This window comes from Perognathus longimembris, chromosome 2 (genome assembly GCF_023159225.1).
Source record: "Perognathus longimembris pacificus isolate PPM17 chromosome 2, ASM2315922v1, whole genome shotgun sequence".
NCBI lineage: Eukaryota > Metazoa > Chordata > Mammalia > Rodentia > Heteromyidae > Perognathus > Perognathus longimembris.
The window spans coordinates 35059505-35077984 of NC_063162.1; the positions used below are offsets into that span (position 1 = coordinate 35059505).

The 18480-nt window shown below is 32.9% G+C and overlaps 1 protein-coding gene across 15 annotated transcripts in view; it reads right to left on the bottom strand.

Annotated features, from left to right (window-relative positions):
- Pcdh15 (protocadherin related 15) overlaps positions 1-18480 on the bottom strand; it is a 443526-nt gene that overhangs the window by 367572 nt on the left and 57474 nt on the right. For 10 of the 15 annotated variants that reach the window (XM_048338795.1, XM_048338794.1, XM_048338792.1 and 7 more), the window contains exon 2: positions 5711-5776. The exons of 3 other annotated variants lie outside the window; for them this stretch is intronic. In XM_048338795.1, the coding sequence (XP_048194752.1) occupies positions 5711-5776 (66 nt within the window). Of the gene's footprint in view, positions 1-5710; positions 5777-6305; positions 6321-18480 lie in introns of all 15 variants that reach the window. 2 more of the 15 variants (XM_048338793.1, XM_048338785.1) reach the window with 1 other exon arrangement.

Genomic DNA, 18480 nt, shown 5'->3' on the forward strand with positions numbered 1-18480 from the left:
GAGAAAAAATACTGAAGATTGACTGATGTAGTTGGACTGAGGATATAGCTTATCAGTGAGCATGTTCTTAATATGTGGGAGGTCTTAAATTCTATCTTCAGTACTTCATTGTAGAAATAGGTCCAGGAAATGATTACAGGCTCATGCTTGTTACCTCAGGTACTTGAGACCCAGAGAGTGAGGATTGAGATTTGAGGCCTACCCTGCAGAAAGTTAGTGAAATCAGATCAGAGCTAAACAGTTAAGTACACTGTGTTATAACACTGATATCAGATACTTAGAGTAACTCAGTAGACCAAAGACCAATCCAGTCTTGGTCTGTAGACTTGATTTTAACTAATATTCCTTTTAATTATAAGATATAAGACAATAATAGACTTACATGAAGAAGAGTGACAAATTCACATTGGCATTTAAAATACCACCCACTCTGAAATATTAAATAGGATGTGTTTACAAAACAGAAGTTCAAAAGAGAGTCTCTGCAGACTTCTAAATTTAGGCAGATGCAAGGCATGACTCAAGTGATAGAGCACCTGCCTACCAAGTGAGGCCTTGAATTCAAACCATAGGCAGATGGCACAGTAATGTAAATGTCACCACTTTCCTGTCAGTGGTTCACTTGTGAATAACAACAGAATGTATCTGTAAGTTATGTTACTTCTCTGATTATGAATCAGAATAAAAAAGTTAGCAGCCTAATATCATGGAAATATACTAATTACAAACATCTTCAATTTGTTGATTTTTTCATCTTTCCATAACAGACATGGATTTTAACTTATTTTGACTTGAGAAAGCCAAAAAGTCCATATGTCTTATGAAGAAAAGACATACACAAATATCAAGGATATATTTTATTAGTTTAATGGGTATTTTGAAACAAGATGAAATCAAACAAGTGATGGCTTTTCTCCTAAGAGTCATAGGAGCATATTTGGGAGCTAAACTTGCTTTTATCCTATTCCTTTTGAAACTCCACTTAGAGTACATCAGGATTTAAATTGACAAAATAGTAAATTATAAAAATAAAACACCCATTTGAATATTTGTTATTATTTATACAGTCAAAATTTGAATACAATTACTAATTGGTCATCAGTAACATAAAACTTAAAAAAAATCAAAACACTGACTAAAACTGTGTGTCCTATAGCTGATGGACCTCAAAAAAAAATTTAAACTGTTTCAAGGACTTAGGATAGAATTCATAGGGTGCTACTTCAGTGAATTTCTTTTAATTCACTTAGAAACTTTAATCTGATTGTTAGAAACTTTAATCTGATTGTTGTCCATAAGAACAATAAGGACAATCATATGCACCAGTAAACATAGCAAACCATGGTAAATAAACTCTGTAGACATTATTAACGGGCTGGTGCTTCTTCACTAACACAGTATACATCTTTCTTAGAGGGAAAAACCTCTCCACCTCCCATAAATGTTAAAATCTTAGGATCTTATAAACAACAACAACAAAAAATTATAAAATATGCTACATATAGTTGTATATTTGAGTTTAGAACTGTATAAAACTAGAATACTGACTGAAGAATTGGAAAGAATTCTGCTTTGTAAACTACAGGTTTTTAGCACAACATCAACAGATTTGTTAACAATTCAATAAAAAATCAAACCCATTTGTGACTAATCTACATCTATTCAATCAATGTCTATTTTTGGTACTGATTCAGACACATCGTCTCCAATAAACTTTATATCACTTGTTAAAATTACCAGCCATATTCATTCTTGAAGCCTCTGAATTTGTTTCTGTAGTATAAATTTTCCAGCTAAATGTATCTTGAAGGATCATTCTTAACCTTGTACAGAGCTCTGTTCAAATGTAATCTCTTCAAATAAACAGTTTACAGAAAACAAGAACTACCCCTTTATCTGTCCATTATACTACACATCCGCTTTTCTACCTGTCATTTTGCCTTTGCCTGTTTATTTGGTATTTTTAGTCCTTTTACTCCCTGATACATTCGAAGTTCTACAATAAAGGCTGAAATAGTGAAGTGTCAAGAGGTATCATTAACTAGAATGTGAAGAGAATAATAAATAAATGATTGGGCAGTGAATGAAAAGAATATAAATGGGTGATGGAAATAGCAGTTGGCATTTGTCACAGGTTGTAACATGAAAGGGAAAAATTGCACATGAGAGGGAAAAATTGCAAGTGATGTCTTCACTATCTTTCACTTATATTCTACTAAAGTAACCCTAAAGTATCTCTACATACTGATTTTAGAGATCAAGTCAGTGCTTTTGTATATTTCATAACCAAATAAAGAATGAGAAAACTACCAAGAAAAGCAAAATTAAAAAAATATATTTTTCATGCTCTTAAGATAGAAAGAGACTTGTTTCTAAAGGTTTTAGTCTACAGTAAAGATAATTTTGGACTTTTGAAAACTTTACCTAGTGGTAAAATAAGGAGAAGGAAAATTTCATGCTAATTACTTCAGCATCATAGACCAAGAAATCAAAAGTTAACAGACTGCATAATGTTGAATGTAGAGGAGGGATTACCCAGGTGCCTGTGGCTCACCCCTTAATTCTAGTTTTACAGGAGTCTGAGGCAGGAGGACCAAAGTTGGAAGGCAACTGGGAAGTAAAGAGAGAGTCTAGGACTCTTTCTAATTCACAAGGAACTGTGAATCTGTTTCATTATTGCAACAGTCCTTAGTATCTATTATAAGAAATAACTGTAATATTTGCTCCAACTGTACCAGTAAAATAAATGCAAGATTTATTGCCTACTCCACAGTTTTATTCAATAGCTATAAATGGATGAGTATTTTAATATTCCTTAATCCACAAAGTGTATTTACATTTAAAGGAATTACTTACATTTCCAGTTCGGAACATTCAGCACTCACACTTCTGTTTTGAAAAATACGGTAGGAGGCATTTTCAGTCCACAAAAAATGTTTCAGATTATTTCTGAAATTACTATTTTCATCCAGCGATTGCTAAGAACCATTACACTGTTGATTATTACTCTCTGTCCAAAGGTAAGTGTTGTGACCCATTTCAGGCATTCTGTGTTAACAAAGACAGCTCACAGTCTAATTGCCTGAGCGACAAAAATCAATAATTTCACAGCCAAGATTTGCTCATGACAAATAGAAGTAGTGTTAGAACTCTTTATGCTTAAAGGAGATTTTGTAAAAGAAATATCCCAGTGACAGAAAACTGTGAAATCTAATGTCTCAAAAGCATGTGCATGAGGAAGAACAGAGCAACACAAACCCCCTAGGAGCTGCATTGCAAAAGCAGTAGGTGACCTTGAATGATTCCTCTACATCCCAATTTCTAAATGATTTCTATCAATGACTACCTAATCAATTTGAGAAATTACACTATAAATACATAAACTATATAGAAAGAAAAAAAATTCTTCATTCCTTCCCTTGTCTCCAGATGACACATCATCCAGTGGTGTTCCTTTATAAACATGAATCTCTGCCTTTGACATCGTTGCAATTTGCTTCTTTTGTCTTTGTGGTCTGAATTATCATCAAAACACTAGTGTCCATCTCACATAGATTTGTTTGGTTTTATTGATCAAAGCAGGTAAGATTTAAATTTAAATGGCTTAGCTTTAATAGGAAAAATTTTCTATAGAGAAGGATGTTTGGAGAATCTGCTTTTCTATAAGGTTACAAATGAAGGGAGCTTTCAATATATTACAAAGTCCATTCTGTCCACTATACTCCTATTCAAATAGAACAGTAGATTGAAGCATTATCTTAATGATCTGCAATTTAAATATTTTGGTCACAAAAGAAATCATATACTATAATAGCCTCATTTGGAATTAAGTATTGGTGTGTGACATTGTTTTTTTTTTATATAATTTAGATGTTTGTAGCTTTCTATAAAGGGTTTTTAAACCTATAATCCTTTCAGGCAAAAATAAGGATTTCAATTCCACATAGTATCACTTTTTGAAAGATTTAGAAAGAGGTCTTTCTGTTAATGTAACTCTGAACTATGTGAGAAAACTTCAATCTGAACAAAAAATCGAAGTTGAGCAATTTAGATGACAGGTTTAATAGATTTATTTAGCATCAGAGTAGCAATAGATATCAGTAATATGATTCAAAGTCATACAACCTGACTGTGGACTCACTAGTCTTCTTTAAAAGGAATTTTTCTATCTTTCTATTATGAAGACCCAAACTTTCTTAATGAGTGCTTAGTTTACTGGCAAAATGGATCACACACACACACATACGTGCACACACACATACTCACACTTCCGCTCACAATTAAGAAAGGTAGGGAAGGGGAGATGAAGATTTGAGAACAGAGCTTGGAATAACTGCCTTATTATCAAGTTTCTTAGATTGATTAAAAAATAATAGGAAATCATTTTCATGGAGTATTTCTTTTAGCCTTTAATGACAAGAATGTTTTATAATATCTGGCAGAAGTTCATTTGATCACCACATTTTTTAGAAATTTTATAGGGAAAAATGGCGTAAAGCATTCATTTTGTAAATCCTTATTTACACGCCTTGTATGACACTAAGAAACTTTGGCAACTTTCTGAGTAGTTGGCAGTTTCTAGAAAATATGCCAAGCAAAGAGCACAACATTACATTCTGTCATGTCACATTTTTCTAAAACACAAACGTTGAGCTTTCCTCACATGTTCCTGTGCAGTAAAGATAAGTCAACATCTTTGCAAAGCTCCCATACTTTACTGATAAGTAAGATATCAGCATCACCAAGGGGGACAAAATATTGTCATTACTGTGGGCTTAATTGTATGGCAGCCAATATAAGGTCCCTATAGAATTATATATTAAAATAGTAATTTAAATATTAAATCTAAATGTTGTAAATCATCTCAGTTTTTATTTTCAAGGAATTGATTAGGACTGAGACAATGCAAATAGTCCTTCTACCCTGTTTGTTGGCTTTTGATTTCTGATGATACAGTCAAAATTTTATTATAGAACACTAAGAAAACACAGAGTTGGTTTTATTGAAAAGTCTCTAACCATAAGCAAACATAGATCTACATGATACTATTTTTCCTATTACAATGTTGATATGATGAAGATATAGATAGATAGACAGACAGATAGATAGATAGATAGATAGATAGATAGATAGATAGATAGATAGATATACATATACATATTCAGTTAGGATTGTGTCCAACTTAAATATGCTTTGCTGATAACTTAATATGTGAAGATCTCAAATCTAAGTATTGTTTTATTCTTTCTTTCCAGAACATGCAAGTTTCCCTTTAGCCATTCTCAATCACTGGGTGTTCTCAGTTTTGGCTCTAATCTTTACCTGATCAAGATTATATTTATTAAATAAGTAATGTAAGACTTACCTTCTGGTACACTTCTTTGGAGAAATGGAACGTTTCAATGACAAAATTGCACACTTCTGTGGACTTTAGCTATTAACAAAGAAGCATCCCAGAATATATTGGGATGCATTTTTGGTCTGAATTACAATCAAGTAATTCCTCCAAATTCAGAATGAAACATTAATTCACAGAGTTTCCTAATACAATCCATATAAAGTCTTCTAAACAAAACAGAAAAATCAGGGTGATACTGTTTGTAAATTGGGGTTAAGGCTCTCTTTTTAGTATTCCTATGAGAACCAAATCAAAGGTTGAAATATAAAGAAAATCTCCTTAGATAAGACATGGGTAAAATCCAAAGCTTACCATTCCGACTCTCTTCATCAATAGCCACAATGGTAGCTGGCGGGCCTCCCCTGGCTAGTTTGCAATCTAGAAGGCAGAAAGAATCACAGTTAAGAATTGACAATTGCAGGGACACTGTTCCTGAGGTCAAATACACCGAGATGGACATATTGATATTCATGGAAGTTTTAATAATGAAATCAACCTATATCATTATTTGAATACTGTATTTAAACATATTTTCTATAAACCCTACATGCCACTTGCTATAGCAAAATAAAATATCTTTATGCAGTAAACAGTACAGTAAACAAAGACAAACAAACTCAAATAGTTCTGAAAAAATACCAACAGTGAACACTGGAGAGAAGTCCGTTAGGACAGAGATAATGGGATGGTAACTTAACCCAAAGAAGTAATATAAAGGAATGATTAACAAAGATAAATGGTAACTAAAGCTTCACAAGAGAAACAAACATAATTTGACTTTAATTCTAATGAACGGTCTAATTAAAGAGAGTGAAGAGAATTGTAATGATATTCTAAAAAGAATAAAACAAAAGCAGACAAGCAATGCTTATGAGGTTGCTTGGGATTTTTGCTTCTGTCATCTTACCCTCATATTGCCAGTCTGGAGTCAAAGGAATAGAGTCATCAATGGAAGCAGATCAGAAAAATGGAAGAAAGAAAGGAAGAAAGAATATATGTATATATTTAGCAAAGTATATAAAGATATATTAAGCACATTATATACAAATAAGCATTGCCTAATGACTTGCAGAAAAACAATCGATAAAATCTTTCAATCAGATTTTTGTAATTCTTGTATATTAGCAATGACTTTATTATGTACATGATAATCATTTCATAAACTATTTAAATCAGTAGCAAATAACATAAAAAGGCATTCCTTAGAAAAATATGAATATAAATTATGTATGTAGAGACCATTATATTTATGTTCATAAAGACCACATGAAATAGTACCTGTTGCTCAGAGGTGACAAGCTATTTCAAATGCCACTATTGCTTTACTGAGAGTAGCATATCTATAGATATAAAAATTGTTTTCAAAAGCTATAATGATAATTATACTTAAAAGATAATGTTATGGGCTGGGAATATGGCATAGTGGCAAGATTTCTTGCCTTGTATACATGAAGCCTTAGGTTCGATTCCTCAGCACCAAATATATAGAAAAGGCCATAAGTGGTGCTGTGGCTCAAGTGAGAGAGTGCTAGCCTTGAGCAAAAAGAAGCCAGGGACAGTGCTCAGGCCATGAGTTCAAGGCCCAGGACTGGTGAAAGAAAAAAAAAGATAATGTGATTAAAATATATAAGCTTTGCCTGAAAAATATCAAAATACACATTTCTGAGATATAAACCACTCTCTGAGGATATAAAACATGAGATTAATGGGCATGGGTATTGGATATATAGAGAGAAATATCATACTTATCTGTATGGTATGTATTTGAATATATATCCACACAAATATATATCAATACAACATGGATATATGTTTGTATAACATGTGTTTACATGTATGTGTCATGTATATATGTATATAAAATTTGTGTATATCAGCAAAATATACATGAAATACATTTAGCAATATATTGAAATGTTCAGCTGAAACTCCCTTATATAACTGTTTAAAGATAACAAGTAAAATGTCTTCAGTCATATCACAGCACTTACTTTGGTTGGAATTTGAAGTTTTAAGAAAAATTTCTCTCCTAGATTCGTTTATTACAGACAGATTTTCCCAGAAAAATCTCTCTATTTTTCAGATTAGGAATTTCACCAATTCTATTCTATGTAACCTCTTAGAATTTTTCCCCTCTGTCATTTTAAATATATATATATTCATTTATTTGTATATTCAAAAGTAATTATTTCATTTAATCTAATCAGTACACTAGCATGTAGATTACTTTTTCATAATTTATGGGAATACAGAGGTTACTTTCTTCTTCAAGGATCTTAATGGTAGAATAGAACATAGAAAAACAAATATATACTCAGCCACACCACATGTACAGTACAATATTGTACATATTAACTTAGTTACGGAGTAAATTTAATAACACAGATGACAAAAAGAAGAAAAATACAGTATATGTGAGGAGTATAATAGGTATCAAGAAGGCAGTAACTGTATGAAGAAGAGCAAAAACAGGATCATGGTCAGTCTTTAAACTCATTACTCACTTGTATGTTTGTTTTATTTCACAGAACTCTCATTTTGCAAGACTGTTCTATTCATGTATACATCTCTACTACCATAATTAAATCCATAACATAATTTTGTGGAGTAGATAAAATGTATATATTTTAGAATGAATATTAGTAGAGGACTAGATAATAAATCAGTGGCTTTGTGCTGAGGCATGACAAAAGGGAACAAATAAAGGAGTATGTGGAATATTATTATTGAAAACATTTTTCAGTTAGCTATATTCCCACTCATATTCTCATGGGCTTCAATGCTGCCACTGTGCAAAACTTTTAAACACTTTTTTCCCAGTTGTTTACTAATAATTGTAAGGAAAAACTTCATGGAACTAAGCCAAATAATATTCTTCCATGCCCCAGATTTGCCTAGCTCCTCTGCTGTCCACATTGTCATTTTTATTTTTATTTAGTAATACCAAACTCAATTTATATTTGCTAGAACATCTACTTGAAGTCTACTTTCCCTACTTCTTCTGGCTTACTCTTCTCCTTCAATACTCTGCCAAATAGTCACACCTGGTAGAAAAATCTTTCATGCTGTCATTCTGGATTGATAGACTCTTATGTGTTCCTACAGGCATGCTGTATTCCTTTGGCTTAATAAACCCCTTTGGAAACATATTTAGAAAATCTGGTCCTACAAAAGTCATTTGGAAATTTTGTGTTATGCAGCTATAGACTTCCATTGAATGTATTCCTTGAGAACTTCCCAGAAATATTTCAGGAGCAGAAAGAGTCCAGGAGTAAAGGCTCAATCAAACACATTACCCTTAGCTGACTACATCCTAAACTACTCTTCTAGTAGGCTACAAAGCCCATCACTAAGGTATTCCCATGTATACCAGATACTTTTGGAGAACTCAAAAACATTTTCTTTCATTTTTTTAGACTCCAATGCTAATGATGAGAGGTTAGTCAGACACATAAAAATAATCTATTAATAACATAACTCAAAACAGCCAAAGTGTTTGTTTTGAAATAATGAATTCATGAAAGTATAATTAATTAGTTTTGAAATGCACAAAAGCATATTAATAACAAGCATATTTAAAGTTCTCTTGCAAAGAAAATAATTTTGGATGGAATAGCAAAAGATATATTATGTATGTAAAATACCTTAATTGACATCAAAGTAAAGACTACAAAGGAATTTGTGGGGTCGTGAGCATCTTCTCTATCGATTATGAATAGTCTGCTACAGGAAAGAGGTTAGCTGCTGACACCTATACATGTGATATGGGTTTATGTAATCTATTTAATTTCACCCTTGACTGTCCAGGTTAATTCACAAATTCCTTGTTTTTCTTGTCTAAAATTTCTAGCCTCTTAGGATCCTACCTGTTCCCAATATCCAATTTGGTGCCACGTGCAGGATATGAATACCAATATTTGACTGAACAAAGTTGAGTATGTCTGCAGATTTTTCATCAAGCTAAGAGCAAGTCATATATCATTCAATAATCTCATTAAGTCAATAAGATTTAAAACTCAAAAAGAAATAATAGAACTATCTGTAATGAGTGTTTTCAAAGACCCTAAACCGAGGATATGCTTCTGTTCTTTCTGAAGGCTCTTGAGGAGATAAATGCAAGATTCTGTGGAGGGCAAATGCACTCACTCAATGCTGGCCCAGCATTAGAAGCAAGGAGGAATTGTAATCCTCTCCTCAAGATTCCCTGTTAAGAGAGAACGATGTGTTTGTGTCATCTTTGCCCCTACTTATCCACTGTTTCCTATATCGAATACCTCAATAAGGCTTCAACTTAACTCCTGAAGCAACAGTCAGGTATTAGTCATTTTTTTCCATTTCCAGTGACAACACCTCAATTCCTCCTCTTTGCTCAACAAGTAGTATTTTCTATTTCTCCCTCTATCTCTAACTTTAAGCAATTGTTTGACAAATAAAATCTTTCGTTTTTAAAAATAATTTATTGTTATTATAACGGTGATGCACAGAGGGATTACAATTGCATGAGTTAGGTAATGAGTACTTTCTTACAGTGTCTTCTGTTCCAACACTTTCTCCCAGTCCCTCCCTCCCATCTCCACCCACAAGCTGTCTAGTTCACTTTCATCAATGTCCATCCAGTGTGCTCCTCTGCTGCACTTTTTCACTCTTTTTTCTAGCATTCTATATCCCAAAAGATATACATATGAACACACCGTATATAAGGTAAAGAAGACAGAATCATCAAAAACTAAAAATTAAAAAAGAAAGTCTTTTAGTTCCGAATCTTGGAGTTTGTTTCAATATATACATGGTTTTTTTGTAAATATGAAGAGGCACAAAGGCATTGTGCTTTTGTGTTTCTCTCCTGAGAAAATCCTCTTTTCTTCTCACTGTGTGCATCTAAAATTTATCATATCACAGTGTGCTTTACATCTAAGTTCTGCACATCAGAGAAAAGATTTTATTTTTAAATTATTTGTTTTTCTTCTTTCTTTTTCTCTTTCTTTCTGCCTTCCTTTCTTTTTTTTCATTTATCCTGCATTCTTTTCCTTCTCTCCATGGCTTTTTTCTTTCCTACCTTCCTTTATTTTTGTACTGGAACTTGAACTCTGAGACTTTAAGTTATAAGGCAATCACTCTTAGACTTGAGCTACCCTCTAGACTGTTTTAACAATTCCTTTAGTCTGTAACTGAACTATTTTATGGTCTATATCATATTTAGATGATATGAATTTAATACAACAACCCCAATATTTTATCTGACTGACAAGATCCTTCCTGATCAGCCTTCTCTTTCTCCTCCAATCTTACCTTCCATACTGCTATTTGCTTCCAAAATTCCAAGTTTGTATCTCCATAAATATTTTCTTTTAACTTGAGCCACTCCAAGACCGTTTGATGCAGCATTCCCATTTGGAATCTTTATGACAAACTAATTTCTTATTTAAATATGCTTTATAATTTCACTTAAACCTCACTACTTCTAACCTCCACACTAGGTAAGATTCCCTGATATTCATTGTCATAGTTCTGTTTCATGATGAATGTGTTTGGTGAGTCATTCCCATTCCTTTTCCTTGATCTTCAGAATGGTTAGGCTTTCTACATATGCAAAGAAGAATGATCTTATTACATATGGGATTGTAGAGTATGTTTTTAGGAAGAATTATAGTGACTGTAAATATATAGAGGATGGCACTCCTAGTTAATATGGACAAAAATCAAGTACAATTTTTAAACTGTGAACTAAGACACGTATTCTGAGAGTGAATTTATTAGGAGAAAATAAAACCCTTAATATGATATGTAGAAAAAAAGGTGTTTACAGAATCTTTTACTGGTTCTACTCTATTTCTGAATTGTATTGATGTCTAAGCCATGAAACAGAAAATCAACAAATAGATATTTTCTGAAATTCCTACATTTAGCAGTGATTACTTATGACTTTGCAAAATCACTCATCACCCAGTTTCCCTCACTTAGACATTTGCCTTTAATATACAAATGCACACTTAAATGCATTGAGTCAATTGTTTAGTGGAAAACAATTTGTTCTTTCAAAGAAGCTCTGTGTTCTCTAAATTTCATGCTTTGCAAACTTATTTTCAATGTGTGTCAGAAATGGTAGCAGTGGGACTGGTCTCAGTCTTTTTGTTGATCAGAAGAATATTTATTTTTAGGAAAAATGCACACAGGAGTAGGATCTTAAAAGAGGAACTCCTTGTTTTACATTTTGACTGTCTCATTCAGAAGTAAAAGAGCTTGATGTTTATGTTTAAAGGATCAGCTTAACAAGTTCTATCATCTGAAGTTTTAGGCCATTCTTAAAGAAAGCAAATTAAACAAGTATACTAAAACACTGTACAAGTAAAGTAAGCATTTTAAGTCAAAAACAGAATATGCTGTTTTGTGATTTCTTTTTTGCCTTATTTGCATTTACAGATAATTCCTGAGTTTGTCATAATCAGTAGAATTAATATGGCTAGAAATTTGTCCCTGGGGATTGACAACTCAACTAATACAGCTGGTAGAAGACTCCTGTCCAGCAATCAGTAGGTCCAGAATTCAAACTTCCCATTCTGCCATAAAGACTTCCTTACAACTTGTAGTTCCTAAAACAACTCTCCTGTCATTCATGATTAATGATCTGCATCACTGCTTTGATCAGAGTAGTTGGTTCTCAAGGACATAGCTCTTTCCCTAAGTACCTTAAATTTATTTTCATTTATTTTCTTCTGGCTGGTGTATCAATGATGACTATTTGAAAGCAGATGACATTAGAAGAGTGAGAAGCCCACTCTCTTTCTCAAGAAGTTGATGATCTAAGGAAGGAAATTCAGAGCTGCAGTACGGAATCTAGAATAGGAAATAAATTACCTCATAAGATCATGTAAATTGATTTAAGATTTGCATTCACTTGGAATACTACATTTCATTATTTTATAATCTTGCAGGTATGTATGATATCAAAATATTAACCTTATTAGTGAAATATAAGTTTTTACATGTAATTCATAGAGATTCAACAAAACAGCAACTCTATGTGAGTTGGGGGTCAGCTTTAGTTGACCCATCCGAGACAGACTCCCTGCATTAGGTGCCATTGTGAGAGTGTGTAACCTTGGTGTTTTCATTGAAAAGACTAGAATTGCACATAGGTATGTTTGGAAATCCTTGAACTTGCCTAAGGATTATCCAAACTCAGCTTTTTGATCAGTGTTTGTTACCCATGTGTGTCAATAAATCCATTCCAGAGTGAAGAGGCTACTATGATTCTATCATTCATAACATGTAATCCGATACATGTTATCAAGGACATTTGAGGTCTTAAACAGTGATCATGGGATATCACAAATAAATAGCAAGTTTTTCTTGTATGATGTAAATACTGATCTTAGTTTATTTGTATAAAATTTTATACAGATGGGTAAATGATAATTATGATTACTGGTATCACTAGTGGATTTTAAATATTTTGATTTTTAAAATAATTTTTGTATTGACATGTGGTATATACATTGGAAGAAAAGAAAATGAGTAATGAACTATACTTATCCAATATTTAGATTGCCCTATCACAAAATTTCTTAGCAGAAAAATGAACTGCCTAATTGATATTAAATAAAAATTCTGTGATGTAAACCTATTCTATTACCAAAAATTTAGATTTAAATTTCCAGTAAGGTTTGTGAGATGCCTTCCTGATACCTGTCCACAGTGAAAACCTCTAAGTGCTTCCATTTCACTTGCTTGATGATAAGCAATAATTAATCCTTAGCCTGTCCTACAGCAGAGAATCAGCCTCAGTATATTTATACTGTTGTGGATATTTAATATGTACTACAGGATAAAAACACATTGATCACGTTATCAATTTCCAAAGGCAGTATGTAAGATTTTGGATATTTAAGCATCCCAAAGTGTTTTTAGAAAATCCAATCTTTCATAGATTTGTTGCATTTCTGGGCCTTTGTTAAGGAAGATTCATCCTATGCAAAGGAGCACCTGTTTCTCCTATTCGTTCTTGTAGTGTTTTCCGAGTATTTGGTTTTACTTTGAGGTTTTTCATCCATTTGGAATTGTTTTTGTCTCAGGGTGATATATAAGGATCTAGTGTTAGTTTACAGGTTTTGAACAGGTTTGCAAGCACCATGTGTTGAAGAGGCTGCTTTTCATCCATCCTATTTTTTTAGCTCCTTTATCAAAGATTAAGTAGCAATAGTTCTGTGGATTCCTTTTGGGGTCTTTGGTTCTGTGCCATTGGTCCGCAGGCTTGTTCTTATGCCTAAGCCAAAACGGAAGCCTACTACATGGTTGGTGGGAATGTAAACTTGGTCAACTACTCTGGAATGCAGTATGGAGGATCCTCAGAAGGCTAAGCATAGATTTCCCCTATGACCCAGCATCCCCACTTTTGGGCATCTACCCAAAAGATTACAAGAAAGACCACACTAAAGCCACCAACACAACTATGTTCATCACAGCACAGTTTGTCATTGCTAAAATATGGAACCAATCCAGATGCCCCTCAGTAGACCAATGAATCAGGAAAATGTGTTACATATACACAATGGAATTCTATGCTTCTGTCAGAAAGAAGGACACTGCTCCATTCATAAGAAAATGGAAGAACTTAGGAAAAATTATACTAAGTGTAGTGAGCCAGACCCAAAGAACCATGGACTCTATGGTTTCCCTCATAGGGAATAATTAGTACATGTTTAGGTTAGTCATAGCAGAAGACCACAATAGCCCAATAGCTATGCCCTTATGAACACATAAGATGATGCTAAGTGAAATGAATTCCATGTTACAGAAACAAGTGTTATATTATTGTTGTAATTATATTCAACATGCCATGTGGAAGCATACATTTTTTTTTCTCTTGTAATCCTTTCCTGTAGTTTTACCCCTGCTATCACTGTATATCATCTTAGTACTTTGGATACTGTATATACATGTGTTAGAACTAGGGAAGAGTAAGGGAATGCCAAAATCGAGAGAAAAGGATAAAAAAAACCCAAATGATTCCAAAAGCAATACTTACAAAGATCAGTTGGTGTAAACCAACTGTACAACTCATGGGAGAGAGGGGAAGAGAAGGAAAGGGGGTAGGGGAATAAATGAGGGAGGAAATAACAAGTTGAATAAAAAATGTACTCACTGCCTTACATATGAAACTGTAACTCCTCTGTATTTCGTATTGACAATAAAGAAAAAAATTAAAAGTAAAACATCAGATTTTAACCCAATATCAGAATATGAATTTAATAAATTATACTATTTATGTGCTAATATTAATGATAATTTGAGTCATACTTTTGTTTTCATTAAATATATGCCTTAAAATAAATTTGAAAAATTATGTATTTAGAACACTCATTTTGAAAATTTGTTGTTATTTATTTTAGAGTTTATTTTTTTTGTGGGGTCAGGGACCAAACTCAAATCTTTCCATATATTTCACCACTAAGCTACATCATTTATAAGAACTTCTAATAATACAAATATATTAAATATAAAATGCAGTAGTGATGCTATAGGATAAAAATAACATGAAAACACACTTCAATAGGGACTACTGATAAATGTAAATACATATTTAACTAAGGAATTTATAGTGCCTTTGCACATAACTAAGATACACTGAACCAAATAAAAGGAATGCTAATCACAAAAATAACTGTGTCATATTAGTGGGTTTTAATATATAGATGCTTAATCATTATGGAATCAAGCAAACTTTTTTTTTAACCATAACAGGAAAAAGAAACATTAAAAGTCAGTAAAATAGCCCAATTTTTAGATCCCTTAAAAGAAAAATCAGGGACAACATAAAATAGATTTAAATCACCAAGATGCTAGAAAATCTAGGCACCCAAATTCAATTTTTATTTGATGTACTACAATGTCCCCACATTTTAAGCTACATGTACCATTTCTAAATTGAGGGTAGGGACAAGAGGGTGATAGAAGCAAATGATGGAAAGAGTAACACTGATCAACAGGTATTGTACTCATAACCTGATTTATGGAATTCTAACCTCTTTGTACAACTACTTAATAATAATTTCTTAAAATATACATGCATATCCTCTTTGGATATAAATCTTTAACCTAAAATCTTATTTAAAAATTTTTTCTTCACCTTTCTTAAGCCTTGACTAAAATATTTTCAAGGAGTGAATACATTATATGCATTATAAAAAATAATTAGCTGGGTACTGGTGGCTCATGCCTATAATCCTCACTACTCAGGAGGCTGAGGTCTGAGAATGGTGGTTCAAATACAGCCCAGGTAGGAAAGTCTGTGAGACTTTTATCTCTAATTAACTACTAGAAAACTAGAAATGGTGCTGTGGTTCAAGTGGTATAGCACTAGCCTTGAGATGAAGAGCTCAGGGACAGGGCCCAGGCCCAGAGTTCAAACCCCTTGACCAATTATGATGATGACAATAACAACAACAAGTGTCTCTGGTATTAGTTTCATTAGGTTTGATTTCCCACTAATTGTCCTCTCTGGTTTGCTAACATTACTTATAGATAGTATCTGGGATTTTTAATACATAAGAACAGAAAGTTTTCAGTGTTTGTCTCACAAAAATGCTTCAATGTTTAAACTAGTGGTAGAAATATATAAAACAATACAGGTTATGTACTAATTTCATAACTTCACCACAGATAATTTACACTGCCAAGGACTTGGTTGTAAAATCTTTGTACTTTTTAAAATTATTTCAGAGGGATTATGTAAGAGAAAGGATATAAGTCTTATAATTTAAATATAATGACCATTTATCTATTTGTTGTATTTCCCATTAATTGTCCTGTACTATCTACTTTTACTCCTTTACTAACCAACTGTTCATACCTATTGTCAATATTAAATTTCACAAATCTCATTTGCCACTCAAGTTTAAAAGGAAGCTATATGTAGGCAAAAATATGTAGGGGTCTTCTCCCAAAGCCTTCCTTAGATAAACTGATTAGACTCCTGTGAAGTGATTATTTTGTTTCCTGAACTGGATATTCAGGTAAAAATGGAGAAGAAAAATACTGGGTCATATGTGAGCCTTATTTTTAAATTCTTTATTTAAGTAGATAAGCATATACTTTTTTCTCTATTGTCAAAGTGTGATACAGAGGGGTTACAGATTCATATGAAAGGCGGTGAGCACATTTCTTCTGCTACTTGTTACCTCCTCCCTCATTTCCACCCTCCCCATTTCCTTCTCTCCCCAAGAGTTGTGCAGTTGGTTTACACCTAATGGTTTTGTAAGTGTTGATTTTTGAATGGTTTGTCTTTTTTTCTTTGTCTCTCAACTTTGGTACTCCTGCTCCCTTCCCTAGTTCTAATACCCTTATAAACAGTATTCAGGGTACTCAAATGTGATACAGTGGATGTCCTCACTATTTTCTGTAATGGTATACCTGTCTGCATTCTCACTATCAGTCCATAAGAGTTTACTTTTTCCCACATCAACACCAACATTGATATCTTCCGTCTTTTTACTGATTGCCAAACTACAAAGTGTGTGTCTCACAGGGTGATTGATTCACAATTTCCTGATTATTAATAATATGCAATTTAGAAATTTGTCTTTAACAAATGGTGGTAGAAACACTGGATTTCTACAGATAAATGAATGAAATTCATTTGTCTGAATGAAATGTTTGCATGTTGTTTTATACTACAAACAAAGATGAACTCAATATGGGTAACTGACCTGAATAGAAGAACAGAAATGACAAAATCCACAGCAAGGAACATGAGGAACCATGGCAGTGATCTTTTGATTATCATATAAGAAACTCAGGCAACAAAAACAGAAATGAATAAAGGGGACTTTATCAAAGTAAAAAAGAAAAGAAAAGAAAAAGCTATTGCACAGCAATGGAAAGAAATAGTAAAAAGAAAGCTCAGCTCTCTGGGCAGAAAAAAATTGTAAAGCATACATGTGCTAAGGGATCTATGATCAAATTTATGAAAAATTCATGTAAGTCCATAGGAATAAACAAAAAATGAGATTTTTACAATAGGCAAAAGATCTGAATAGATATTTCTCCATTGAAGACTCAAAATGGTAGATATTCTTATGTCTCTATATTTTTATCACAATGACTGTTGGAAAAGAAATCCACTTATGTGACTTCATTAGTTACCTAGATAGCAGTGCACCACAGCATCAGAGCTGGAAACCACTTGTCTTGAGCTTATAGATTTGGGCTGACTCATCACGTGAACCTGCTGCAGAAAGGACCTTCCCTGGGCTTCTGTTCAAAAGTTTCTGCCAATGGACTTAATGTCTGCTCGTAAATTTTTCCCTATATAATGACCTTAAGAATCATCTACTTTAGAAAACACTTAAATTACCATACTAATTTCCTCTCCAAATCCTTAAGTATGATTAATGTTGCTTCTATTTTTTGGCTTACATGAGGATTTCTAGCTGTGTTTCTAGAATATTTTTGATGATGATTTGAAAATACATAGACATGAAGCTAACAAAATAATTACAATATTACATATTGCATGTAATATTACATGTTAAACTATTATGCTATCAATGGCCCTATAGCATATTTCCCCCCAGTCACTAAATGCTTCAAGAGACATTTTTTTTTTTTTTTTTTTTTTTTTGCCAGTCCTGGGCCTTGGACTCAGGGCCTGAGCACTGTCCCTGGCTTCTTTTTGCTCAAGGCTAGCACTCTGCCACTTGATCCACAGTGCCACTTCTGGCCATTTTCTATATATGTGGTGCTGGGAATTGAACCCAGGGCTTCATGTACACGAGGCAAGCACACTTGCCACTAGGCCATATTCCCAGCACAAGAGACATTTTTTTTAACATAAATATTCTATAACTAAATTCAGTCGGGTATTCACTTTTATATTAAACAGTACAAACATATTTTTGCTTACACTATCATTGGCCTTTTCAAGTGGATGTACATGTATAACTTAAAGAAATCATGTGTGAAGGGGTAACCTGGATTTTAATAAATTTACATAAAAATAATTGCTTGTTTTATACTTTCCATTTTTGTGTTAAAAGAGAAAAATTGTTCAAGCGTTGCTCAAAAAATACAACATAAACTTAAAT